A 26,203-nucleotide genomic window follows, 5' to 3' on the forward strand; every position below is an offset into this window, starting at 1 on the left:
TCGAATGAATGAATTCCGCCAGGCGGAGAGAGACTTGGCCTCATTCACCGCAGATCTTTAAGTCACCACCCCCCCCCCCGCCCTTGCGCGGGGGGGAGAGCGACTGGAGCGCCCGAGATTGATTAAGGGGTGGAGGGGTGACCTCCCGCTTCCGCCCGGGGACACGACGAGACAAGAGGGAGCCCCTCCATCGCCTGGACTCCGTGCTCGCGGGGCCGCGGTTCGCGGGCGCAGGCGGGGCGGGTGCGGGGGCGGGAGGTGGCGCCAGCGCTGAGTGGCGGCTCCGGGTCCACCCCTGGCGCGCCGGTGCGGGCGGGAGGCGGGCGGCGGGAGGCGGGGAAGCAGGGGCGGCGGCGCAGGCAGCGCAGCAGCGAGCATGTGCCGCGGAGCCCAGTAACCAGGGACGACCGGCAGCACCGCGGCCGCGTCGGCGCCCAGCCCAGCGCAGCCCGCGCCGCGGCGCCCAGAGAGGGCGGCGGCCCACGGCCCGGCCTGCCCAGCGGCGGCCCTGCGCCCGGCCCCCGCGCAGCGTCCAGGGCAGCCGAGGTGCCACTAGCCGCGGAGCGCAGCGCAGCGCGCGGAGCCCCAAGCCCGGGCCGCGCGGGCTCGGCGCAGACAAAGGCGCGGCCCGGGCCCGGCCCAGCCCGCCCGCCGGCCTCCGTGCGCCCCGCCCCGGCCGTCCCGGCCCGCGCCCGCCCGTTCCGCTCCTACTGGGCGCCCCGCCGGGTCCGGCCCGGGGGCAGGGGCCGCGGCCGCCGAGGATGGGGAAATCTAACAGCAAGTTGAAGCCCGAAATTGTGGAGGAGCTGACCAGAAAGACCTACTGTGAGTGCGCGCCCGGGACCCCCGCCCAGAGCCCCTCCTCCACGCCTGGTCTCCCCCAAACCCCTCGTCCCTGCTCCCCAGGTCCGCTCCCCATCACGTCAACGCCGCGACCCTCCCCGCGGTCATTCCCTGCCCTGCCTCTGCCCGGGCCACCTCGGAAGCCCACGGACCGGACCGAGCTCCCAGCCCCACACCTGGCCCTATTGTTCTGGCATCCAGCCCCCCGCACCTGGGGCGTGTGTCGCCTGTCAAGATGCGAGGAGCCACCCCCAGGCCGGGAGGGAAAGCCCCAACCCACCCGCAGCCCCCTCCCTGCGGCTGTCCGATAGGGCAGGGGCGTGCGTGGGCCAGGGTGGTGGTCCCAGCAGGGGGCGCCTGGTGGCGCGGTGGTTCCGGCTGCGCGGAGCCCATGGCACTAGCGCGGTGGGGCGGGTGATTCATGCATCACGATGCCACTGCGAGGTTGGCCTTTTCCCCCCTCCCTGGCCCCATCGTGTGTGTGTGTGTGTGGGGGGGGTGGGGGGGTGGGGAGACTTGTCGGAGAGCTCGTGGCAGCGGGGGCGGCCAAGGGTCCAGGCGCCCTGTTGGATTTTCCGGCTGAATTCTCCTCTGGCTCCGATGCCAATCTCCCCCCTTCTATCTGGATCTGCCAAACCGGGAAGTGGGTTTATACAGCCCCGGGTGATCTGGTCGATGTCATCATTTCACCCCCTGGAAGCACCGCTGAGGGGAGGGTCTGTCCATTTCAGACTTCTCTAGTGTGTCTCTCTCCACTTGCCCAACTCCACACTCCACAGCTTCTGCCTACAGACCCCTGTCTTCCCGCAGCCGCAGGGAGATGCTCTGGCATGCTGGGGGTTGATGGCACTGGGTCCTGGCCCACCGGTTTTTCTTGGGGGTGGGGCAGGGGGGAAGGGAGGGATCTGCATCCTCTGGTCCGGCTTATGCAGTGGCCCTGGGCTTGGGTTGGAATTCAGAACCCAACGTGGGCAGCTGCGTGGGCCCAGCCCCTCTGCACCCGCCCTGGCGTCCGCAGATCGACTGCCAGCCCCACATTGATGGAGGCGATGGAGGCAGGTTCTGATGGTGCATTGCACAACCTCTGCTTCCGGCTCTCCCAGCACGCACGCGCGCACACGCACACGCACACACACACACACACACACTCCATCCTTCTGGGCACGTTTGCAGGTCTGTCCAAGCCCCTGCTTCGGGTCCATGGCCCTGGCACCGGTGTGCTTGGAACAAAGAGGACGTTCCTGAGTGGGTGCCGGTCTGCTGACAGCTCCTGGCCCCTCTCCAGTGGGATCTGCAGCAAGGAGCTCAGATCCCGGGAGCTGCCTCTCCAAGGGCCGAGCGCCGAGGACCCGGGACTCCCTCCTTGCTGCTCCTACCCTCTTTCCAAGGTGGGGGGCCCTCCCCTCCCCTCCCAGTTCGGCTGCTGTTTTTTTGTGATTTGCTGGGCCTTTCTTTAGGCACCATCAGAACCTGTGAGCAAGCAGGCTGCAGGTGGGACTTCCTGGCTCCGTCGTGGTGGCGCAGGGGAGCCACCTGAGAGCTGCATGGAGCCAGGGTGTCTGCTTAGTGGGCACGGCACACACTGAGCTCTTTGCATTGGTAACACAGTAAGTCCTCGCTGCCGCCCTGGGCATGCTGAGTGCTGTTCCCCATGTACAGATGAGGAAACCAAGGCTCCGACAGGCGGGTGGCATGCCAAGACCCCACGGCCAGTCACTGGGCGGCATCGCCACTTGAACTCAGGTCTCTGTGTGTCCAAAGTTACGTCTCAGTGCTCACGCCGCGAAGTCGGGGGCTTTTTCTCGTGTCCCTTTCTGGTTTCTGCTGTAAGCCGTGTGGGTGGATTCTGGATGGAAAGGGGCCTTGGCATTCATTTTGTTGACCCCCCCCCCCTCTGGGCACATCGGTCACCCTTGGGAGAAGTCGAGTCAGTGAGGATCTGTTAGGAACTAGCCTGGAGGTGCTGGGCTGGGCTATTTTTAAAGGCCTTTGGAGACATGGAACAGTTTCTCTCAGGGAGAGAGTTAGCCAGCTCTCTTTTCCCAGAGCCCTTACTCGGGGTAGGCTGGGGGGCCGGTGGTGGCCTCTTTGCCTTCCGTGTGTCTTCCTCGCTGATGCCAGCTCCCTCAGCGCAGGCCCTTGTCTGTTTGATTGTGTTGGCCCTTAGTCGGTCCACAGGTTTTTGTTGCATGAGAAGTCTCCCAGCAGAAGGCCAGAGACAGCCTCTCCAAGCATGTCAGACTCGCGGCCGGCGGGCCGCACGCCTCGTTGACTTAAACGGAAGCCAGATGGGCTTCCTCGGATGTGGAGTGGAGCCATCTGCTCTCTGTTCAGGGACTCGGTGTGTGGGGTCAAGAGAGGAGCGCTTGGGAAGGAGGGTCAAATGTCAGAGTCTTCTGGAGCGCTTGTTAAATGCCACGCTGCCTCTGGGTCCGGCCTGGGCCCAGCAGTTTGCATCTCTGACACGTGTTTGTCACGTGGATCGTGGTTCCCCGGAACCCCACCAAGACCCACAACTGGTTCCGGGGTCTGCGGCGTATGTAGGCATCACCTGGAGTTCGAGGTCACCTCGGGCACAGCACAGCTGGCTGCGGCACCGCTTGGGGCCCAGAGGGTCCCCCAGCGGGTCCACCTGTACCTCCTGCCCCTGGGAAAGACTGTCCTGCTGGTCTGTGTGTGTGTGAGGAAGCAGGAGGCGGTCTGAAGGCTCCAGCTGTGTGGCCCTCACTAGACACATCTGGATGCAGCGTGGCCATGGCCCTCTGTCCTTCGTGCCTGCCACCGCAGAGCAGATTTTTATTCTCCTCCGCAGATAAGATTTGGTGGGTCGTCAGTGCCTTGTAACCCAATCCTCACCCTTCCCGGCACGGTTCGTATCTCAGAGCACTGGGGGGGGGGGAGGGTCCAGAGTGGGAAGCCCCTTTCCCACTGGGACTCAGAGCAGTAATGTGGCCCGAAACCTGGTCTTTTTGAGGTCTGGCCCACTTTCTTCCAGCTTGTTGGTGAGACTGTTGTCATCCCTGTGTGCCCAGGCTGTGGCCAGCCCCTCACTTAACCGAGCCTCAGTTTCCTCATCTGCAGAATGGGTCTGCTCGAGGTGCCTGACTCCTAGGGGATGTAAGCAACAGGATAATTTGCACACAGCCTAGTGAGTGGCATGTTTAACGATGACAAACACTTGTCAAAGATGCAAGGAGGCATGTTGGTGATCGTTATTAATATTGTTTCGCCTACACAATCCAACTTCACCTTGAACTGGTCTGAGATGTATCTTCTGGACGAAGTTCATTGGTCCACAGAGGAGTCTTCCTTCAGCCCTGGTCTTTGTGGCTGGCACACGTAGAAAGCTGGGATCTTCAGTTTGCCCAAATCTTTTTTTTTTTTTTAATATATTTTTATTGATTTCAGAGAGAAAGGGAGCGGGAAAGAGAGACAGAAACATCAATGATGAAAGAGAAACATTGATTGGCTGCCTCCTGTATGCCCCCCACTGGGGAAAAGGCCTGGAACCTGGGCATGTGCCCTGACTGGGAATCGAACCACGACCTTCTGGTCCATAGGTTGATGCTCAAGCACTGAGCCACACCGGCCGGACTCAGTTTGCCCAAATCTTTTTTTTTTTTTTTAAATATATTTTATTGATTTTTTACAGAGAGGAAGAGAGAGGGATAGAGAGTTAGAAACATCGATGAGAGAGAAACATCGATCAGCTGCCTCCTGCACACCTCCCACTGGGGATGTGCCGGCAACCAAGGTACGTGCCCTTGACCGGAATCGAACCTGGGACCCTTCAGTTCGCAGGCCGACGCTCTATCCACTGAGCCAAACCGGCTTCGGCAGTTTGCCCAAATCTTAACAGGATCTGAGGCCCCCCCCACCCCCTGCCCCCGGCACTCGGTAATTTTCAGGCTGCCCTGGCCTGCCTTTCGTGGAACGCTCACTCTGCTGGGCACGGAGAGGAAGACCTGACCCACAGAGGTATAATTCCTGCCCTCAGGAGGGGACAGCCAGGCTGGCTGAAAAACCGAGCCAGAGGGCCCGAGTCATCTGCCCTGGTCTGAGCTGCACCCATTTAAAGGCTCCTGGGCCCAAACCAGCCTCCCCAAGAGGCAGAAGCTCACCCCCCCCCCATCCTCTCCCCATGGTGCTCCTCAGGGACCTCTGCCCCCTCCCTCCTCCTCGCTTGGACAGCCCGGGCTTTGCCTTGGCCTCGCTTGCCTCCCTTGAGTCTCTTTGGCCTTTTTCCTGACGCCCAGAATGGTCCCGGTTTGTGGTAACTTGTGGAGGGGATGAGCCTCGTCCTTGGTCCGTAGCTAAGGCCTCTGCACCCCAGAGCGGAGAACGGGACCCCTGCTTGGGGCCAGGAGTCAGGTTGAGAGATGCGGGGTGTCACTGGTTGAGCTCTAGGGTGCCTCTGGCTTTGGGGAGGTCCCAGGAAGGTCCCTCGTGCAGGATAAGGAATATTCTCTGGTCATTGTTCCCTCCACCCGGCTCTGCTCCACCAGCCTTGGCGGGGAGGCCGCATCAGGCACCCATCTTGGGACACATGATAGAGTTGGGGTGTGGAGGGCCCCACAGCCAGGTGTTTTTTTGAGGTCCGGCCCACGTTCCCCCAGCTTGTTGGTGAGGCTGGTGAGCCAGGGCTGAGCCACCAGGAGAGGGAAGGCCCAGCGGGAGGCGGCTTCTGCAGCCCCTGTGCATCCTGCGTGCATGGGGTGAGGTCATGGAGGCCTGCTTCCTGTCCACACGGCTAACAGGGCAGCAGCAAGAGGAATCGAGGTTAGACTCTGACACGAAGTTGGGCATCTGGGCAGGAAACATCAAGTCTGCTGTTAGGAAAGAACTCAGTATCCTGGAGAACGGGGCTGGGTCCCAGGCAGGCTCTGTGACCTTGGGGAAGTTGCTTGCCCTCGCTGAGCCTCTGTAATACCTGCTCATGTGACTCCAGGGGTCCAAATGGGGGAGTGCTTTGAGGTCCAGGATGTGGGTCAGAAAGGGATGGGGGACTCTGTCCACGTAGCTCCGTTGGTTAGAGCAGTGGTCGGCAAACTCATTCGTCAACAGAGCCAAATATCAACAGGACAACGATTGAAATTTCTTTTGAGAGCCAAATTTTTTAAACTTAAACTTCTTCTAACGCCACTTCTTCAAAATAGACTCGCCCAGGCCGTGGTATTTTGTGGAAGAGCCACATTCAAGGGGCCAAAGAGCCGCATGTGGCTCGCGAGCCGCAGTTTGCCAACCACTGGTAGAGTGTCATCCCCATACGTTAAGGTTCCGGATTCAATTCCCAGTCAGGGCACATACAAGAACCAGCCAACAAGTGGAACAAGTCGATGTTTCTTTCTCTCTCATTTCCTCGCCTTCTTTCTAAAATCAGTAAATCAATTTTTAAAAAGTGGTTGGGGACTGCTGGACAGCGGCCTCAGGAAGGAAGGAGGCCTTGGGGGCTGGATGGGCAGTGCTTCTGGTCCTTTGCTTGGGTGAGCCCCATCTCATGGAGCTTCACTTCCCTTCTCTGGGAAATGGGGGGCATCAGAGTAGCCCCAAAGATGGGGAGGATTCGGGGCACATGGAGAGTTTAGCATGTAGCCGGGTTCTGAGGGGAACTTTAAGCTCTCCTGGTGGCACCTGGTTTTAGGATCAAGTCCTCCGTTCTCCAGAGCAGAACGGGCTAAGAGGTCTGTGGCCTGACCCCCTGTTGAGAGAAGCGGAGGAGGCCAGAGAGGGGCAGGGACTCGCCCGGGTCACAGAGCCCAGGCCTGCCACTCACGCCTGTCCTAGCTCCATCCGCCTCCTCCAGCTCCATGTTGAATGTGACCTGGCCCTTCCCATCCCACCCGTGCCCCAGAGCGTTCTGGCATTGCGCCTCTCACGGGGCAGGTAAAGGCACTTCCTCCTGGCCGTGGCCTTGGCATTGGACCCGGCTTCCTCTGCTCCCAAGGCCAGGCCTGAGCCCCTCTGGGGCAGGTCGTGGGCAGAGGGAGACGCAGCTGGCCAGGGGCTGGCTCACGTCACCCCTCGCCAAGGTCCCATAGGAAGGGATCTGGACAGTTTTCGGACGTGGGGGCACGGATGGAGGCAGTGGAGACATGTTCGATCTGGGTTTGGAGATGGTGTTTGCCTGTAGTCCAGAGGGTGGATGGGAGGGGAGGGTTGTAATCCAGGCGCGTGATGATGGTGCCGGTGGTGATGATGCCAGGGACAGATTCTACATGTATTTAGGAAGAAGACTAAATAGGACGCCATACAGAGGTTTCGTTATTTTGTATATTTGGGATTATTATACTCTATTTTCTAACTTGTTGAAACCTGACGAATGAGAATGTTTGCCTACGCCATTAACCATTCGTTTAAAAAATGACTTTTACTTATTTCATTTTTATTTTAAATATATTTTTTATTGATTTCAGAAAGGTAAAGGGAGGGAGAGATATAGAAACATCAATGATGAGAGCGAATCATTGATTGGCTGCCTCCTGCAGGCCCCCCTACTGGGGGTTCAGCCCCCAACCTGGGCATGTGTCCTGACTGGGAATCGAACCGAGATCTCAACACCCAACCACTGAGCCACGCCAGCTAGGCTAAAAAGTGACTTTTAAATGGTGCGTCCCATGAATGAAACGTTTTATTTAATCCCCTGCCTGGGATGTTCAGTTCTTTTATAATATACACAGTGCTGTGACAGCATCTCTGCACATATCTCTTCTTAAAGAGAAATTCCCCACGAGGAAGCCACGGAGGGAAGCGCTGGGACGTCTTAAAAGGCCTGTGATTGAAAACGTAACTTGCTCTCCGGAAAGTGTGTTCCCGTTTATATCCTGAGCAAGAGTGGACGGGATGCCTCCTTCCCTGCGTCCTGGCCAGCACCGAGCAGCATCCTTTCTCCCCGTCGTTGCCAACTCGCGGGGGGAGGAGCGAGCCACTCACCGTCTCAATGCCCATTTCCTTGATTACCGTTACGTAGAGTCCTAGGATCCCGGAGCTGCAGGAGGCTTTGGGGTCACGCGGTCCAATGCCCTTGTTTGACAAATGGACAAACCAAGGACCGGAGGGTGAAACCTCTCCCCCAAGCGTCACATAGCAGGAACCTAGGGCTGTGCCTCCCCTGGGGGCGTCCCCACTGCGCCAAGACGGGTCAGCCGTTGGGGTCGAGGTGGGGATGTCTTGCTTTCATCACTGAAGCTTCTTCAGACCTGGCTCATCTGGTCCTAAATATCTCTTGCTGTCAGGGAGTGGGATACACAGATGGTCCCCTTTGCTATCCTTACAAGAGGGAACACTGTGCATCCTGGGTGTGGGCTGTTTGGCAGGAAAGAGACTGCCACACGTTCACGTGCCAAGGGCCCAGGTAACTTCAGATGGGGGTTGGAGTCCAGCTGTGGGCCGGGCTGCGGTGCTGAGCGGTGGTGGCCAGCTGGTCATTTCCTGGCTGTGAGACACGGGCGAGCCCCTCCCCGCTCCGGGCGCCTTTTCCCACGGGTGGACAAAGGGACCGACGTGTCGTAGGTGCTCAGGACATGCTCCTACAGGGAGGAGGCGGCCTGGCCTTCGGAGTCAGGAGACGGGGGTGCCTGGCCCAGGGTGAGCGGCCACAGGTCCTCAGCTGAATGGGGCGTGAGTGGCAACCGCGGACAGAGGCCTCTGGGTCTGGTGGGTGGATGGATGGCTGCACGAGTCCACACGGGCCCCGGCTCTTCCGGCTGGGAAGGCGGGCCTGCTCTGGGGGCCGGATTTTAGGATCCTGCGTGGACGGGGGCTCGGAGGGCTGGAGAGACACCTGCCTGGGCTTTAGCCTCAGAACCAGTGCGGCCTGGATAGTGAGTCAGTTTCCCTTTCTGTCCGATGCTCAGGTTGCCAGAGGGTGGGACTTCCATGGGGCAGCTATACTTGGGCCCCCGACGGAGCGTGCTTGGGCTCTGGCGACTGAGAGCAGGCTCAGCTGGCAGTCTTCCTGCGTCCGTCTTCTCATCTGCAAGCTGGGGCGGTATTACCTCCGTCATGGGGCGGCTGTGTGACGTGAGGCCTCGCGGAGACACCGAGGTGGTAGCTTGTCTCGGGTGCTCCCCTTAGCTCATCCGTGGTGATAGAGGATCTGTAATCAAATGTAAGGGTCAGATGCTGTTACCATGGTGCTTAATGGCATGTTCGTGTGATCCAGGCCCAGCTCAGGGCTCACATGTATTCATCCCAGACCCTCCCCAGGAGCCCTGGGTAGTTCCCATTTTACACATGAGGCAACTGAGGCTCAGAGGGGACCAGAGCTGGCCCAACACCACACATCCGGTGAGTGGTGCAGCTGGAGTTTGCCCCTGGGCGGTGGCCAGGGGCCCCGCGTGGGTGGGGGCCGCTGTGGAGGTGTGCGGTGAGCGTGAGTGAGTGTGGGTGTCTGGTGTGGGTGTGCGGTGGGGGGTGTGCTGAGAATCCTGTGTGAGCCCTGGTTCCCGTGGGCATGCTCGGAGTGTGAGTGACGGGGTCATGGCATGTGTCAGGAGTGGGTGAGCTGGCATGTCTGTGCCAAGCGTGTGCACGGTGTGTGCACAGGCAGCTCTGTGTAGGTTGTGAATGTAGACATGCATGGGCGGCGGCGGGGCACAGACGGGCCGGGAGCCTGGATAGAAAGCTGATGGCTCAGCTGCCTGCTCTGGGGCCTGGTGATGTGGCTGCCACTGCCCGGCGCCCTTCTGCCCTGCCACGCTGGTCTCCCGGCGCCCGCCTGCCCTCGGCAGTGGGGAACACCAATGGGAGGAATGACAATAATGATGCCCTCCATTGACCAAGTGTGTCCCTGAGCACAGCTTTCCCTCTGTGTGGTCTCACCACAGCCCTGGGCGTAGGGACTATATGCCCATCTCACAGAAGAAGCAAAGGGGGCAGGTCCAGGGACGTGCCCCAGGCCCCCCCGCCAGCGGCCCAGCGGCCCAGTCAGGCTCAGATTTTCACCTGGACGCAGCCATGCTCTTCCTGCCGTGCCTGCCTCCCCAGATCCCCGTGAGCCTGTAACCTTGCAGCTGCTTTGAGGGTAGTGAGCGCCCCATCACTGGAGGCATCCAAGCAGCTGCTAGAGCGACAGACACTGTCCTGGCATCGTGGGTTCCTGGCCAAAGGGGTGGTGGGTCCTTCTGGCTGTGAGCACGCAGCCCTCCTGTCCCGGGTGCTCTGATTCCTGTAGGCCAGTGGTCGGCAAACTCATTCGTCCACAGAGCCAAATATCAACAGGACAACGATTGAAATTTCTTTTGAGAGCCACATTTTTTAAACTTAAACTTCTTCTGCCGAAACCGGTTTGGCTCAGTGGATAGAGCGTCGGCCTGCGGACTGAAGGGTTCCGGGTTCGATTCCGGTCAAGGGCATGTACCTTGGTTGCGGTCACATCCCCAGTGGGGAGTGTGCAGGAGGCAGCTGATCGATGTCTCTCTCTCATCAATGTTTCTGACTCTCTATCCCTCTCCCTTCCTCTCTGTAAAAAGCAATAAAATATATTTAAAAACAAAACAAAACAAAACAAAAAAACTTAAACTTCTTCTAACGCCACTTCTTCAAAATAGACTCGCCCAGGCCGTGGTATTTTGTGGAAGAGCCACACTCCAGGGGCCAAAGAGCCACATGTGGCTCGCGAGCCGCAGTTTGCCGACCACGGCTGTAGGGGATTCGGGGCAGCCTCAGCTTGGCTTTCTCTGGGAGAAAAAGCCCGTGGGAAGGCGGCCGGCGCGAGCAGCGGGCAGCTGCCTGGTACTCGGGCCTCTGAGGCCTTCTCAGCCTCAGCCCTATCCCAACAGAGCCCGGGGTGCTGACCTCGTGCCGGTGCTGTGCTGGCCTCGCCCAGTCCTCCCAACCCCTGAGCCCAGGAGAGTGGGCCGTCAGAAAGTGTTGGCACCATGCCTGCTCTCGGGAGCCTGCGGGCTGGGAGGCAGAGGGCAGCCGAGGGTGAGGCCGTGGAGAGCGAGGCTGCCCCCGGCTGTCCTGTGCCCACCCGCCTGCTCGCGCCTGGCAAGGCCCAGGTGCCTCCGAAGTGTCTGTGTCCTCACGGGTGCCATGGGGGGCTCGGGGCACAGGGATGGATGGGACCGTGGGGCCCGGAGGTCTGGCAGCAGTGCCCCGGGCGCCTGGGAGCTCCCCGAGGGCTGGGGCACACCTGGGGGGGGTGGGTTTGGGGCAGTGCCGGCCAGGAGCCTTGCACGGGGCAGGCCTGTGGGCTCGAGCGGGTGTTGCTTTGTTTTGCTCCTTGGCTGACCAGATGGGACCCACCCGTGCCCTTGACCTGCATGCAGTCTGATGGGCAGGGGAGTGGCCAGGGGGTCCGAGTCTGGGGTCCTGGTTCTAATAGCCTGACCTGCTGTGGCCTCGGGCTGCCCCTCTCTGAGTCTCAGTTTCCCCATGTGTCCCACTGTCTGTGAGACGGTGTCACCTGTGGGGGGCGGGGGCGTGCCCAGGAAGGGACGCAGGGCAGCTGCTGGCTGTGGCATTCCTGGTCTCCCTGGTGGCCCAGGAAGCTGGCGGGCGGCCGGGCCACCATGCTTGCACTCCCTGGCGGGGGAAGGAGGAGGCTGGAGGAATGTGGATTTGAGGAATGTTTAACCCAAGGCAGAAATAGCTCCCTGCTTTCATTCCAGGCTTGGGCTACCCTAGGAAGGGGCTCCCGTCTCTCTCTCCCAGCCTCCTCTGCCTCCCCCACCGCTCCGGCCTTTCGGGGAAAGAAAGTGGCCTCTTTATGTTTTTAACCAAGGAGCTGCTGTGGGAACCAGAAGAGTCCCCCAGATTTGGAGGCCAACCAGGCTGGGTTCAAGGCCCCCGACCTCCACGTCGCAGCCCTGTGACCGCTTCCTACTCGGAACCTCCGTGGAACTGGGTGGCTTGTCAGACAGGCCGTGGGGTGTCCCAGCTCCTGCTCAGGGACCAGCGGGTCCGGATGCAAACCCCAGCTGCTCTGGTGAGCTCTGGCACCTCGGCCCAGCCCTCTCCATCGAGCCCCCTTACTTCATCTGTAAAAGGGGCAGCGATGCTAGTCCCGCCTCCCAGCATGGGGGGGTGGAATGAGTGTGAAGACATTGGTCCAAGGGCTCTGGAATCCCAGCTCGGAGCCCTGGTGGCCTCCACATGCAAGGGACACGTCTCCTAGGTGCTTGCTGCCAGGTGGAGTGGGGTCCGTGCCCTGGGGGACCCTTCATTTCCTCATCCCTCTGAGGGCAGGACCCACCCTCGCCCACACTCACCTGGTGCCAACGCCCACCGGCCCCTCCCACCCGAGGGGCCGGCCCCCCCCCCCCCCCCAGCTACGTTTAGCTCTCCCCTTCCTGTCGGGCTGCTAGGGCCATGAGGACGGGCCGCGTCTTGTTGCCTGGGTCACCGCTGTGTCCCAGCTCCTGGAACAGAGCCTGGTGCAATTTGTTGGAACGAATGAAAAATCAAATACATCAGCAAATGCACGAGCTTCCTTCTCATCCATCTTGGGTCCTGGCTTTCTGTGTCGCCAGCCCACTCCTGCCTCCTGGGCTGCGGGTGGAGGGTTTATGCGGGGGGGGGGGGGGGGGGGCGGGGCTGAGAAGTCAGGCGCTGGGCGGCTGGCCCCTAGCAGGACTGGCCAAGCAACCACCCCAGGCTCCTCGCACCTTCTGGGCTGGGAAGACCAGGAGGGTCCCAGCAGCCAGCCTGGCCCCCACTCCCCGGCCTCCGCTCCTGTCTCTTTGAGGAACCAAAAGACTCCTGTTCAAAGACGGGAGATGGCTATTTTTGGCACTGTGGGGGAAAAAGCGAATGCCTTGCTTCTGTTCAAAAATATATGGTGTGTGAGCCGGGCAGACAGGAGCTCCACAGCTCGGCCGCGGGCCTGCCTCCCTCCGTGGCTCAGTCGCCCACGTGCCCCTGTGCCCACGTCGGGCGGTTATTGTTTCCACGCTGCCTGTGCCGAGGCCCTCGCTGGGCCCGAGCAGGACAGGATCTCAATTAAAACGGAGAGCAGCCGTCACTGCAGAGGAGAGGAGCCAGCGGCCCTCCCCCGCCCCGGCTCCCTCTGCTGCTGGGGAAGGAGGACCAGCCAGCGTGGACGGAGGGCAGGAGGCCCCCGTGCCCTCTGGCCACCCCTCGCTCCCTGACTCAGCACGTGTTTGCGGGACACCTGTCTCGTGCCAGGCCCACAGGCACTAGGACACAGGGCAGGTCGGACGGGCGCATTTCCGGCCCCCCTGGCATTCACCGTTTGGAGGCGGACAGCTGTCAGGCCGGGATAAGCATCAGGGCATCGCACAGCTGGGGGCCCACCTGGTCTGGGGTGCCTCCGAGAGGACCTGCGTCCGGGTCACTGTTATGCGGCCTGAGTCCAGCGCAGGGCCTGGCCCGCTGGGGGTGCTCGGTGACTGTTGGATGGAGGGAGGGGTGAGAAATCCCGTTTGTTCCCTCTAGCCCCCCGTAAGGAAGGTATTGTCACCCCCCTCCCCCCATCTTACAGATGAGGAAATGAGGCTCAGAGAGGCGAATTCAGCTTCCCAAGGCCACACAGGGCTAACGAATGACTCAACTCAGAAAAAGCGCCTTCCTGTGGACCAGGGGCCCCAGCTGAGCCGAGTCCCCCAGCCCCGGGGAGCGGGAGGTGCGGCTCCGCTCCTGGTAGCCGTGCGTACTTCCCGGAGTGCCCACCCGAAACCAGCACAGCGCGTGCCCCTGCAGGAACAGAGACACGAACACCTACTGTGTGCCGGGCGCTGTGATAGGGCTGCGGCTTAGGCAGACAGATCCTGCCGTGGGGTCCCCGCCACGGGGGAAACACAAATCGGAAAACACTCCAGTCACAGGCGAGGACCGAACCGTTCCTCGGGTTGCTTCTCTGAGGTCACTGTTTTCACCATGTCACCCCGTTCCTTCCAGTCTCTTCCCGTGTATGCCGCTCTGGTAGGTTTGAGCATCCTTAGTGTCCTGCTGAGGGAACCGAGGCTCAGAGAGGTTAACCGACTTGTCCGATGTCACACAGCTGGAGGGTCGGGGAGTCCGTGTGCTTGCTGCGGGCCACCCAGCACAGCGAGTCCTTACTGGAACGGCAGATATGGAGGGCTTTTGCTCCCAGCCCGGCAGCCCTTCGCTGGGGAGCCAGAGAAACCAAAGATACGCTGCCTTGTTGAGAGGACCCGTCTGGTGCGGGAAGGAGTCAGGCAGGACATGAAAGAGGTCAGCTCCCAGAATGCACTTGTGTGATGGGTCAGACACCGTACTTCTCCAAAGATGGAACCACACAGACGCTGGCTCCGGTCCTAACTCCACCGTGGGCGAGTCGCTTCACCTCTGGGAGTCTCTGTTTCCTCATCCATATAATGGGCATCGTCGAAGGCCTCGCGCGCGGACTGGAATTAGTGCGTGCAGAGGGCTTAGGGTAGGACGGGCACACGGCTCGGGCCTGGAGGACGGCAGCTCTCTTCACGTTGCTGTTCCTGGAGCCCCGAGACCAAGCACGTCGCCCTGCGTTTTACTGGAGAATTTGGGGAAAATTATTTAACTTACATAGAAATGCCATGCAATGTATTTGATAGCGTTATTTTTAGAGTAAAGCAAACACCTATAAAGGAGGGAGCAGAGTGCAAAATTTGTGGGACTGTTTGAGCTGGAACACAGATAGGAGCTAAGCCTTGTTTTTGGTGGCTGCCTGGGTCTCTGCCCCCTACTTCCAGTGGGCGCCAGCCCTGTTCCCCCAGGGGCTCTGCGGGGTTCCTTTAGGGGCGCCCTCGGACTGCCGGCCACAGGGCTCTCTCCGGGACGAAGCACTTAGCCTACCTGTGAGGCGGTCGGTGCGAGCAGTCTCACCGCATTTGCCAGGGAAATTCACAAAGATTCAAGCTGTACTTGCAAACCCGAAGGTCAGAAGGGTCACCGCGTCCAGGAGACAGATGAGACCAGGGCCGGGCTGTCCAGGGAGTGCTGTCAGGGCACTTGGACGACAGGCAGGAGCCGCCTGTTCCCTGCTGGGCTGTGCACCCCAAGTCTCATGCCCCCCAGTGCTGGCCATGGCCCGCGGGGGCTCAGAGGGTGGCCCCTTCCTGGGGATGATCATCTCCGGACTAAAGCCTTCTTGAGTCCAGACTTGGGAGTCAGAGGGTGCTGGCTCCCCTCTTCTCCTCCACCCCTGGCCATGCGACCTCGGATGCATGCCTTGACCGCTCTGCGAAGGCCAGTTCCTTCAGCCACGTGGCCTGGGGGGACCCTGCCTCTCAGCACAGGTGCATGCAGTTCGGCCGTGGGGCGGTCTGGGGCTGGGGTTGAACTGGGATTTGAGTGGCTCTGAGCTGCCTCTCACACTTGTTTCTCACAGTGTCTGAGGAACTTCCCCATCTTAGGGCCCCCCCGCCCCCCCAGCCGCGTCTCCTGCTGCCCCAGAACGTTATTCTCCTCCTTGCAGTCAGCACGACGGCCCGGGACTGCATGTCCAGCACACGTCACGCTGGGCCAGTGCTTCTGACCTGCTTCCTCTTGTAACAGCAGTCCCAGGGTGGAGGGGAGACCAGGGCTCAGCGAGGGGTGCGCTGTCCCCGTCAGCACAGGCCTCGTGGGAGAGAGGCTGGCAGCTTGGCCAGGCCCGAGCTCAGGGTGGCAAAGGGCCGCTCTCAGCAGCTGGGGGACTCAGCTGGCCGGGCAGGCCCCAGCTGGGACCCCGGGCTCTGTGAGGGGCAGAAGCCCACGAAGGGCTGGGGGCGGGGCCAGCAGCCACGCGGCCCCTCCCAGGTCTCCCGGGGATGGGCCTGTGGGTGGCAGTCTGAGGTCCTCGGGTCCCACCTGCACAGAGCGGGGCAGGGTGAGCCAAGCGGGCAGGACCCGCCCCGCTTCCCTGCGGCTGCTTTGGTGGAGGCAGTGAGTGCTAAGGAGGCCGCCCGCTGCCCCCCCACGTGGGGAGAAGGAGCTGCTGTGGTGGAGGCAGTGAGTGCTAAGGAGGCCGCCCGCTGCCCCCCACGTGGGGAGAAGGGGCTGCTGTGGTGGAGGCAGTGAGTGCTAAGGAGGCCACCCGCTGCCCCCCCACGTGGGGAGAAGGGGCCTGGAGCCCGGAGGGGAGTGCTCAGCCCCAGTGCCCGGCAGTCCCAGGAGGTTTTAGGCAGGGGGCCAGGTCTCCTTTCTGATGAAACGCAGGCCGCTACCCTCCAGCTGGGCATTTATGGAAAACAGGAATGGGGCTCAGGAGGGCTGTCTCTCTCCTTCCCACCCCGACAGAGGCGTCGAATAATAATCACAGCAACAGTAGCCCAGCCGGCGTGGCTCAGTGATGGAGCATTGACCTAGGAACCAGGAGGTCACAGTTCGATTCAGTCAGGGCACAGGCCCCGGATGTGGGCTCCATCCCCAGTAGGGAGCGTGTAGGAGGCAGCCAATCAATGATTCTCTCTCATCATTGATGTTTCTCTCTCTCTCCCTCTCCCTTCCTCTCTGAAATCAATAAAAATATATTTTAAAAAATCACAACAACAGCGACCGTGATCTCGCGGCCCGTGTGCACGGCCTGCGTTGTATCTGATCTTGGCAGCTCTGCCCGAGGACTCCCATGTTGCCGATGAGCCTGCCACCACCGTCCAAGGTCACCCATCCAAGGTCACCCAACACTCGTGCATCTGGGGCCTGCCCCAGGGCGTGGCCCACCCTCCGGTTTCCACAGCATCCCTCGGGGGGTGCACAGGCAGGTGGGGTTCCTGGTCCTTGACTTGCAGGTCAGCATGTGGGGTGCAGGAGCAGGGCTGTGCACCCCAAATCTTGTTCCTCCCAATGGGTGCCTGGAGTCTACCATCCTGAGGGAAGGGCTTGGCCCAGGTGGGAAGCCTGGAGTCCCCCGCCCCTCCTAGAAGCACCCGTGCATTTCGGGGGGCCCTCTGGAAGCTGCCTCTGGGGCTGTGACAGGAGGGTCTGTCGTCTCTGGGGGTGGGGAGTGATGTGGGGCTGGGGAGCTGTGGCACCTGGACCGCAGGCATCTGATTCTCCTTCTCGTCCTTCCCCCCCTCCTGCGCGGGGCACTTCCCAGCGAGCACAGCCAGGCAATGCCCGCTGCGAGTGGGCAAGCCATGTCCCCTTTCACAGACAGGGAAACTGAGGCAGGGGAAGTGGCAGGTCATGCAGCAAGGGAATGGCAGACCCTGGAGCCCCGGTCCTGTGAGGCCACCATGCTATGCCGCCTTCTCTACAGGAAACTGCCCCTCGTCAGGGTGGGAGGGGGTGGGGCGGGAGAGGGCGGGGCGGAGGCAGCTGTCCCTGGGATGGAGGGAGGGGCAGGCTGCTTGGGGTGGAGGGTGCATTGGGGCCCACCACAGGGCCCCTCCCTTCTGAAGCAGCTTTGCTACAAGGGCAGGGACATGACTAAACTAGGGGTGCTGACAGCTGCTGGGAGGGGAATAGGTGGGAGGGGGAGATGGAGGTGGGAGGCTGGGGTGTGGTCAGGATGGGGCTGGCAGTGCCCTGGACAGGGGGGTGTTTTCCAGGCAGCCAGGCCGGTGGGACTGTCGGGTGGGGCAGGGAGAGGGGTGTTCACAGGAGGGGGACCCAGGAGGGGAAGGGCTGGTCTGGGGAGGGCGTCCCTTTGTGCATGTGGAGTTTGGGGAACCCTGGGCCATCTGAGAGGAGCCTGGGGTGGAGGGGTGCAGGTGCACGTGAGGAGACTCAAGGACCCCGGTATTGGGAGGTTGAGCAAAGAAGCCTGGGGAGCAGTGTCCGAGGGGCCCAGCCCTTGTGGAAGGGGGACAGTCCGTGGTCAGAGGTCGTCAGACTGAGGGAGTGAGTGACCCCTCCTCTCTGTGTGTTAATCAGGCCCGAGCCCCCTTGCTGACCTGGAGCTGTGATAGGGTTTGGGGGGCACGTGACGACACTTGGCCCTGGATGTAGCCTTTGTCCCCAGACATGGAAACACGGTCTGGCTTGGCCACAGGAGGGTGGCTGAAGAGGCAGGAAGTCTGCCCTGGGTCCCTCTGTGGGGGCGCCAGCCCTGCTGTCTGTCCCCCCGAGTTTGAGCCAAGCTTCGCTCAGGAGAGAGCTGTTTTGCTCTGGGGAAATCAAAACCAGACTTCACGTTAATCCTGGGCTCTAGGGACGGCTCCGTGTTCCTTCCTGGCAGACGGGCTGCGGGGAGGAGGAGGAGGAGCGGGGATGGGCCTCCGGGGCTCCGGGGTGGGCACTGGGGGTGCGGGCCGGGCAGCAGGCCCTGGTTCTCTGGAAGTCAGTGGGCGGGGGTGGGTGGATGCCCAGCCCTCGCTCCTCGGGGCTCTGTGCCCGCTCCAGGCTGGGAGCTGTCTATCCACCCCTCCGGAGCCCCTCCCGTTGCCCTGCCTGTAGGCGTTTCTACCCCATCCATCAGAGGACGACCCTGAGGCTCAGAGAGGTTAAGGAACTTGTTCAGAGTCGCCCAGCCTACAAATAGCCGAGACAGGGTGCCCACCCAGAGCCTCCCAGCGGTGCTGCCGTGTGGAGCGGGCCCATCCACAGAGGACGGCCCACATCCGGTTTAAATCCCGGTTTCCTAAGGAGTGGGACCCCCGGGCCGGGGCAGGAGTGCGCCGAGAAAGGCAGCTCGCTTTGGAAATGGGCCAGAGCCCGTTGTAACGGCCAGGGTGATCATGTCGTGAGGCGCGGGTTTGAGGGTGCGGTCCGAGCCCGGCGGGTGGCTTGGTGACGGGGGATCAGCAAGGGTTTGCTCTCTGCCTCCCGCGGGCAGGACGCTGGCCCGGCTCTGAGGGGGATGCTGGGACATGCCGGGAGGGGCTCGGCCTCTGGGGGCTTAGCGTCCAGCTGGGAAGATGAGGACAAAACGTGCTTCTATGAGGACCTACTCGGTGCCAGGCATTGTGTGCGCGCCCTCCTGTGGTACAGAGGTGGTTTGTCCTTGGGTCGTTACCCAAGGCCACAGTCAGCCCTGTGGACCCCTGTCCCCTCCCCACCTCACGCACTCCCCTCCCCCCCAGGCAGTGCCCTGTCTGACCCGCTGCTGTGGGCCTACGGGAAGACAGACTCTCTGTAAAGCAGTGGTTCCCAAGGTGAGGGGCTTCAGAGGGGCCATAGGGTCAGGAGGGCTGCCTGGGAAAGGGACAGCGAGCGGGGATTGGGTGCCGCGTGGGTGCAGAGGGAGCAGCAGGTACCAAGGCCTGGAGGTGGGATCGTCCGTGGAGCTGGAGGGGTTGCAGGGTTGGGTGTGGTCAGGGGACATGGGTGGGCGCTGGCTGCACTGGGGATGGTCTGCCGAAATTTCTGCCCGGCCCTGTTCCCTGAACCCTGAGCCTTGAACGTGGACCCGCCCGGGGCAAATGCTGCCTTGTTAATTTCACACATGGGTGCAGACTTGGGGGGAGGGGGCGGTGAGGCTTAGCTGGGGAGCCTGAGCCTGGGAGTCTGGATGGAGGGTGGAGGCCGAGGGACCCCGTCGTTGTCCCCTAGACCGCTCTTCCTTCCCAGTGCCCGTGGTGGTCAGAGCTGCTCAGGGTCAGCACCCTGGACAGGACCCTGGCCCTTCTGGCGCTGGGGATGGGGGCACACGGGTTGTGTGCTGATGAGAACAAACATTTCTCCCCTGCCTTTTATTTGGAAAAATCAAGAGAAACATTGAAATAACATGCAGTGAGCAGCTGTGTATCCCTCAACTACGGAGGTCCCCACCCTGTGAGACCAGGGGCACCTTCCCTCTCTGCCCCCATGCCAACCGTGTCCCCGCTTCCTGGGGGAGAAGGGAGGCTGGAGGCTGAGAGGCCCTGAGGAAAGGCTGCTGGGTGACTGTGGTCAGGGAGGGTGAGGACTTGTGAGCTGGGAGATTCCTGGGAAGCCTTCTCTGGCCCTGGGAGGCCGCACCACCCAAGCCCTTGTCACCCAGCTCCTGCTGTTTATGCCACATGATGCCAAGGTCACACAAGGTCACACAGATCACTGGCTGACTCAAGTTGTGGGGGGAGGGGACACTTAATTGGGTATCCATGCTGGGCTCTGCAGGCCTAGTCCTGGCCCTGTCATTTCCTGGCGGGTGACCCATCTGAACCTCAGTCTCCTTATCAGGAAAATGGGATCATACCTTTAGTGCAGGTGAAGGGCACCAAGCATTTTTCTCTTTCCAGTAAGCCCATTCTACAGATGAGGGAACTGAGGCTCAGAGAGGGGAAGTACTTTGTCCAAGGACACAGAGCTCATAAGCTGTGGAGCTGGATTTGAACCCAGATGGTCTCGTCTGACTCCAACAGGCCCCTAGGCTCCTGGCTGTGCTGTGATGAGTCTCTTCTGTCTCTTTGGGCCTCAGTCCCTCAGCCCCTGCTGCCCTTCACTGCCAGGTGAGGGCAGCAGGTTTGGGCAGTCCACCCCTGTTAGAACAGGGGCACCTTCCCTCTCTGGCCCCCTCCCCCCCAATGCCTGACCCCCTTCCTAGCCCCTATCCTCTGCCAACACTTTCTTGGAAAATTGCGATTTTTTTTTTTTTTTAACCAGGTCTGCCATTCCAGGCCACCAGCATCTCCCATCATTGCCCGACTCTCCCATTATCCGTGGCTGCTGGTGGACAGGCCTCCGGCTCTGACTGTGCTTGTGGGAGGGGCGTGCTGATGAGGAGGGGCCTAGGGGAAGCTTCCAGGCTGTGGGTCAGGCCGTTCAGACCCTCTCCTTACCACGTCATGTGCTGGCCCCGTTGTGCCTCAGTGTCCCTGTTTGGAGCCAGGACAGAGTAATGCTCTTTTCCCTCATTCCAGCTTTTGTTATCAAGGCTGCAGAGCCGAAGCACAAAGGCCCGGGCACCCTGGCACAGGCCTGGGCTTGCAGTGGGCACTTGGTCCTTGGCGCTTGTTCGAAGCTTGCGTTAAGCCGTTTTTGAAAAGTGGCCTCAGGTCTGATCGGTGCACACAGTTCAGGGACACCCCCAGGGCCTCTTTTTCCCCTTCCCTGGGAAGGATTCCAGATTCTTTACTCACCTGACCTCCACCTAACACCTCCTTCCTGTCCATTTGTTTGTCCATGCAGTCATTCATTAGTTCATGTATTCATTTGCTCATTTATACATTCATTCATTCACTCATGTGCTCACTTACTCAAACATTCATTCATGCATTCATTCATTTGTTCACTCATACAATCATTCACACATTCATTAATTCATTCACTCACATATTCATTCCACAAGCCTGTATGGGGCACATTCCCCAGCCCTCTGCCGGGATTCCGGGGCGGTCACACCCGTTTTGATTGACGTCTCGGGACAGCTCCTGGGGCAGGCACTGTCGCTATTCTTCCCACGTTTCAAACGAGGAGGCCGAGGCACGGGCTGGCGCTGCTCTCCAGAGGTCAGCCCCGCAGAAAGTGGTTAGATCGTCTCATTCGGTGATTTTACAGGGAACATTGGTTTGGTTCCAACTTGAACCGATTCGGTACTTTTCAGAACAAACAATTCTTTTGTTTCACGGTTCCGTCAGGAATGACTGTTGGGGTCTGGCGGGAGGTTCAGCCACTTTACTTGGCTCGTTGCAGCGTTTGGTTCACGGCGCCGTCCTCATGTTGCTTGTGGAAGGACTGGGGGCTGACTCTGGCGGGGGGCAGCAGGGACAGGCCACGGGGGCAGGTGCTGGGCGCTGCTGGGCTGAGGGGGCGCTCAGCCTCTCTGTTGCCCCCCGAAGCAGGCGGGGCAGCCAAGCGTCTGGAGAAGCCAGCATCTTCTCTGACTGTGCTGTCCCCAGGACTGAGAGATGGGAAGAATGTGTATCAAATGTCCACCCGGTGGGAAGAATGTGTATTAAATGTCCACCCGGTGGGAAGAATGTATGTTAATGCTCACCGGGGGGCACGGCACCCCAGGAGGGCAGGGAGAAGCCATCCCTGCGCCTAAGAGGCTGTTCCGGGCCGTCCTGCCAGCAGCCCAGGAGGGACTGGGCCAGTGCTGTCCCCTGCTGTGTGGTCAGACACAGAGCTCCTGACTGCGTCTATTCATGGGGCATGTCCTTGGTCAGAGCCAGCGGTGCCCCGACATGGGCAGACAGACCATGGGGCGGGGCGGGGTGGGGGGGGCAGGAAGGGGGCTCCCAGCATCCGCCCGTCCCCTGGGACACCTCCCTGAACTAACAGGCTCCTTCTCTGCTTTCTCTTGCAGTCACCGAGAAGGAAGTCCAGCAGTGGTGAGTAGCTGCTCTTCCCCCAAATGCTGTGGGGGTGGGGGTGTCCGCTTTGTGCTGGTGGGACAGCAGTCCCGTTGCCCGGGATTGGGGGGCACGTGGAGGGGCCTCTGGGAGCGGCTCACCCACAAACCCGTCCAGGCAGCCTCTGCCCACGGCAGACTGACATAGACCCAAAACAGCTGGGTGGCGTGGGGATGGGTGTTGGTGACTCCTGGCCTTGTGTGACATCTCTGAGGACCACCGGGCCATGAAGGGCTAAGGCAGGCCCTGCTCGCCAAGAAGAGAGGTTGGGACCAGAGACAAGTGAGGATTCAGGGTCCCAGGCCCAGCCTTGTGGCCAGAGCATCCTGTCGCCTTGAGAAGTCTCTTCTGCAAAGGGATTGATTAGATGGGGTCAAGGGTGGCCAACAGTTTCCTCTTGGACGGCAGCTCTCATCCGTCGGTAGTGGCTGCCTGCAGCGTCGCCTTGCTGCGGCTGTATGTCATGGGGCAAGCGGAAAGGATGGCAGTGAGCGGTTAATGAGCTCTGTCGTGGATTAGTGATGCCTGCCTGGGCCGGGCACAGGAGGGCGGCAGGTTTTCAGTCACTGTGGGCTGTGGAGCAGACAGGGTAAGCCCGAGTTGGGGGCATGGTGAGGAGAGCAGGGAGGTTAGCTCGCTGAGTGTGCAAACCTTCTAGTGCAGTTTGGTGGTTTAGGAATGGACGCTAGAGCCCGGCTGTGTTTTCCTATCCCAGGGACCTTGAACGATCCACCTCCCGAGCCTCAGTTTCCCCGTGTGACTGACAGGAAGGGTGATGCGTTGGGGAGACATTTCCTGTACAGGTCCCGGCACGGTGCCCAAGAGAAGACAGACATGGCCAACGGTCTTCCCTCCACTGTTCAGATGGGGAGCTGAGGCTAGAGATGCGTCCTTGTTCCTTTCATCCTCACAGCCACCATCCCATCATGGCATTTCCTAGATGAGGCCTCTGAGTGGCAGGTGTAGGGCCCCTCTGAGCCCCCTGCGTCCTCCTCTGCTCACACCTGGGCCTCCCCCAGGAGAGGCGGGGAGCAAAGTGGCCAGCTGGGCTCCAGAGTCTCGGCCCTGAGCCCCCACATCCTGGCTGAATGGCCTTGGACAAGTTATTGGATTTCTCAGTGCCTCAGTTTCCCCACCTGAAAAGGGAGGGGAATAATAGTCACACTTTATGCCCCAGCTGGTTTGGCTCAGTGGATAGAGCGTCAGCCTGCGGACTGAAGGGTCCCAGGTTCGATTCCGGTCGGGAGCATGTACCTTGGTTGCGGGCACATCCCCAGTAGGGGGTGTGCAGGAGGCAGCTGATCGATGTTTCTCTCTCATCAATGTTTCTAACTCTCTATCCCTCTCCCTTCCTCTCTGTAAAAAATCAATAAAATATATTTTTAAAAAAATAGTCACACTTTAACGGAATATTGTGAGGAATAAATGAGCTAATTTATCGGACATGTTTGGAGCAGAGCCTAGTCATCTCCTGTCGGTTGGCGTTGCTAAAACAACCACGACAATACGGATCCCCTCATCCGTGCCACCCAGGAGCAGTCCTGAGATGGAGGGTCCCTCCTCACCATGCAGGTGGGGAAACTGAGGCCCAGACCGGTGGAGGGACTTTCGTTCGTTCATCAAGCTAATACGTGAGCTACATCCCGGACGAGGACTCGGCCATGGGCGCGAGTGCTCCGGGCACGGGGAGCAGCCAGGGCAGGGGCTCGGTGGGGGGACAGGCCTGGCGTGTTTGAGGGGGGCCTGTCGGGAGCCGGTGTCGAGGCTCCCTCAGTAAAGCTGGCACCCTAGGCCTCGTGACACCCAGTCCTGCCGCAGGGGAACTCTCTCTAAAGAGCTTATATGGAAAAGAAAGGATCTTTTATTGGCCAGGAAGTTCCATGGACCTCAAGTCACTGTCCTTTGGTTCGTTATGGTGGTGCCTTCAGGGCTGGGAGAGAGTTGAACCCGTGCCTTCCTCTGGCCCTCAGGGCTCCCCGGTTCTAGGCCTGCACCCTCTCCCCTGCTCACCAGGCACCAGCCACAATGGCATCCGCACCCACGCTGAGCTCGTTCCTGCCTCAGAGCTGCCACCTGCTGTTCCCTCTGCCCCCAGACCTTGGCATCTCCACTCCCATGTCACCTCCTCTGAGCGGTCAGCGCTGACCACCGGGCCTGTGTCTCCAGCACGAGACAGGATCGTCTTTTTTATGCCGGCATTTAGTAGTTTTTTCCTCCTATATTGTATGTTTTGCAGTGTTTATATAATGCTATTATCACCTTTATAGTAGCCAAATAACCTGCAGTACTGTCACAGAAATAGTGGCTGGAGCAGGAGGAATCCTGCAGCCACCCCAGCAGGGCCGTCCTCCTGGGCCATCCGTCCATCCTCCTGGGCCATCCTCCCTGTGCACAGCCTCGGGCGCCCCCTGGGGGCCGGGCACTGTGCTAATACTGAAATCAACGCGGCCAGGAAAGTCAGCAGGGGTGGGGACCTTTCTCCTGCCAAGGGCCATTCGGATGTTTACAACAGCATTCACGGGCCATGCAAAATGATCAACTTAAAAATGAGCCCGCTATATTTGGTCAAACCTTTCATTAACTCGCCCTAGTGCCTTGGCAGGGCCAGTCCAGAGGATTTCGCAGGCCTAACAGAGGCCCCGGGCCAGATGATCCTCACCCCCGGTCTAGGGGAAGCCCCATTTTACAGATGAACAAACTGAGGCTCAGAGGGGCGGAGACACGTGCCCAGGTCACACTGCTGTGTGTGTGCGTGCGTGTGTGTGTGTGTGTGTGTGTGTGTGTGTGTGTGGAGTCTGGGTCCAGCTCACGCCTCCTCCAGGCTGTGAGGGCTCAGACCTGCTGGCTCTTGCTCTGGGAAACCCCACAAAGCCACAGGCAGGGGGTGGGGGTGGGAGAGGAGAAAGGAGGAGGCATCACCACCTGGATGTGTTTGGAACCCTCCGCCAGGGCCCTCTGACGTCAGGGCTCCAGGCAGCGCTGGGGGGCACGCCGGGGAAGGGAGTTGTTTGAAGAGAGAAGACAGCGGTCCCAGGGGCGGGATGCGGCAGTCCCAGCTGCGTGTGGCTGATTGCAGCTGGGGTTCGGCTTTCTCACGTACCCGTCCATCTACTTCGTTCCCACCGTTCGCGCTGCCGAGAGCACAGCTGCAAGGCAGAACCCTCGGCAGGGGGGGGGCGACTGGCACAGAGGGCAGGGAGGGCTCGGTGCAGGATGGGTCCCCGCGAACAGTGTTCTGTGGGGACAGGGCGGTGAGTTCCGGAAAGTCCTGGCAGGCCGGGCCTATGGGGAACGGAGGCCGTGGCAGCGCTGGGGCCTCCTCAGGGCCCCCGGAGAGTGAGGAGCTGAGCCGGAATTGGACCCGGGTGTCCTGGCGAGTGTTTGTTCATTCGTTCATTCACTCCATCATTTGTTTGTTGGGTGGTTTGTCCAGTAAATCTTTGCTGAGCACCTACGATGTGCCAAGCCCGTGCTGGGCTCTGGGGGCAGCAGGGACGGAGGGACACGAAGTGCCTGGAGTCCCCTGGGGGACACCGGCTGGCGCAGTGGGAACAGAAGGCCGTGGGAGGCCCCGGGGAGGAAGCCCGGCGTTCAGCTGGGGGTGCTTCGTCAGTGGCCTTCGTATTTTTGAGAAAAGCAGATTTCCTTTTCCCTTTCCCTTTCCAAGACGCGTGAGAATGCAGCTGTCCGTTCTGGGGTTCTCTTGTCTCATCTCCACCCTGGGCTTCTCTGAGGGGGATGCACTGGAGCCAGAAATGACGGGGAAGCAGGAGTCAGCCGGCAAGGAGGAGGGAAAGAGTGGGCCGAGCAGAGGAAATGCCGTGTGAAGGCCCTGGGCCACGAGGGGACTTAACTGTCCTCGGCCTCAGTTTTCCCATCTGTGCAATAGGCACAGTGGTCCTCGCCTGCTGGCCTTGGGGACAGTTTGGTGGAATTGGGCCTGGCAAGCACATAGGCCTGAGCCCCGCTCTCAGTCGGTGCCTGATGGAGGCTGTTATCAGAATCACAGACCACGGCAAAGGCAGTCACTTGCGGTAGACACCCCCAAGCCTGTGGGGGTCCCCAGAGACCAGCTAGTTTGTGGTTCTGCTGCCTGGGGACCTTTGGCAATGTCTAGGCAGGGGTCCTCAAACTACGGCCCGCGGGCCACATGCGGCCCGCCGAGGACATGTATCCGGCCCGCCGGGTGCCGCTGCCTGTCCTGCTTAGCAGCCGACGTGTCCCTGGCCCGCAGTACGCATAGGAATTTGTTCATAGTT

The 26,203-nt window shown here is 60.6% G+C and overlaps 1 protein-coding gene across 1 annotated transcript in view; it reads left to right on the forward strand.

Moving 5' to 3' along the window:
• The first annotated feature begins 320 nt into the window (after window positions 1-320).
• NCS1 (neuronal calcium sensor 1) overlaps window positions 321-26,203 on the forward strand; it is a 40,379-nt gene continuing 14,496 nt past the window's right edge. The window contains exons 1-2 of the mRNA XM_080668968.1: window positions 321-825; window positions 21,899-21,923. Coding sequence (XP_080525094.1) covers window positions 762-825; window positions 21,899-21,923 — 89 coding nt within the window. The 5' untranslated portion in view covers window positions 321-761. The remainder of the gene's footprint in view (window positions 826-21,898; window positions 21,924-26,203) is intronic.

This window comes from Plecotus auritus, assembly GCF_963455305.1.
Source record: "Plecotus auritus genome assembly, chromosome: 5".
In the NCBI taxonomy this organism is placed as follows: Eukaryota; Metazoa; Chordata; class Mammalia; order Chiroptera; family Vespertilionidae; genus Plecotus; species Plecotus auritus.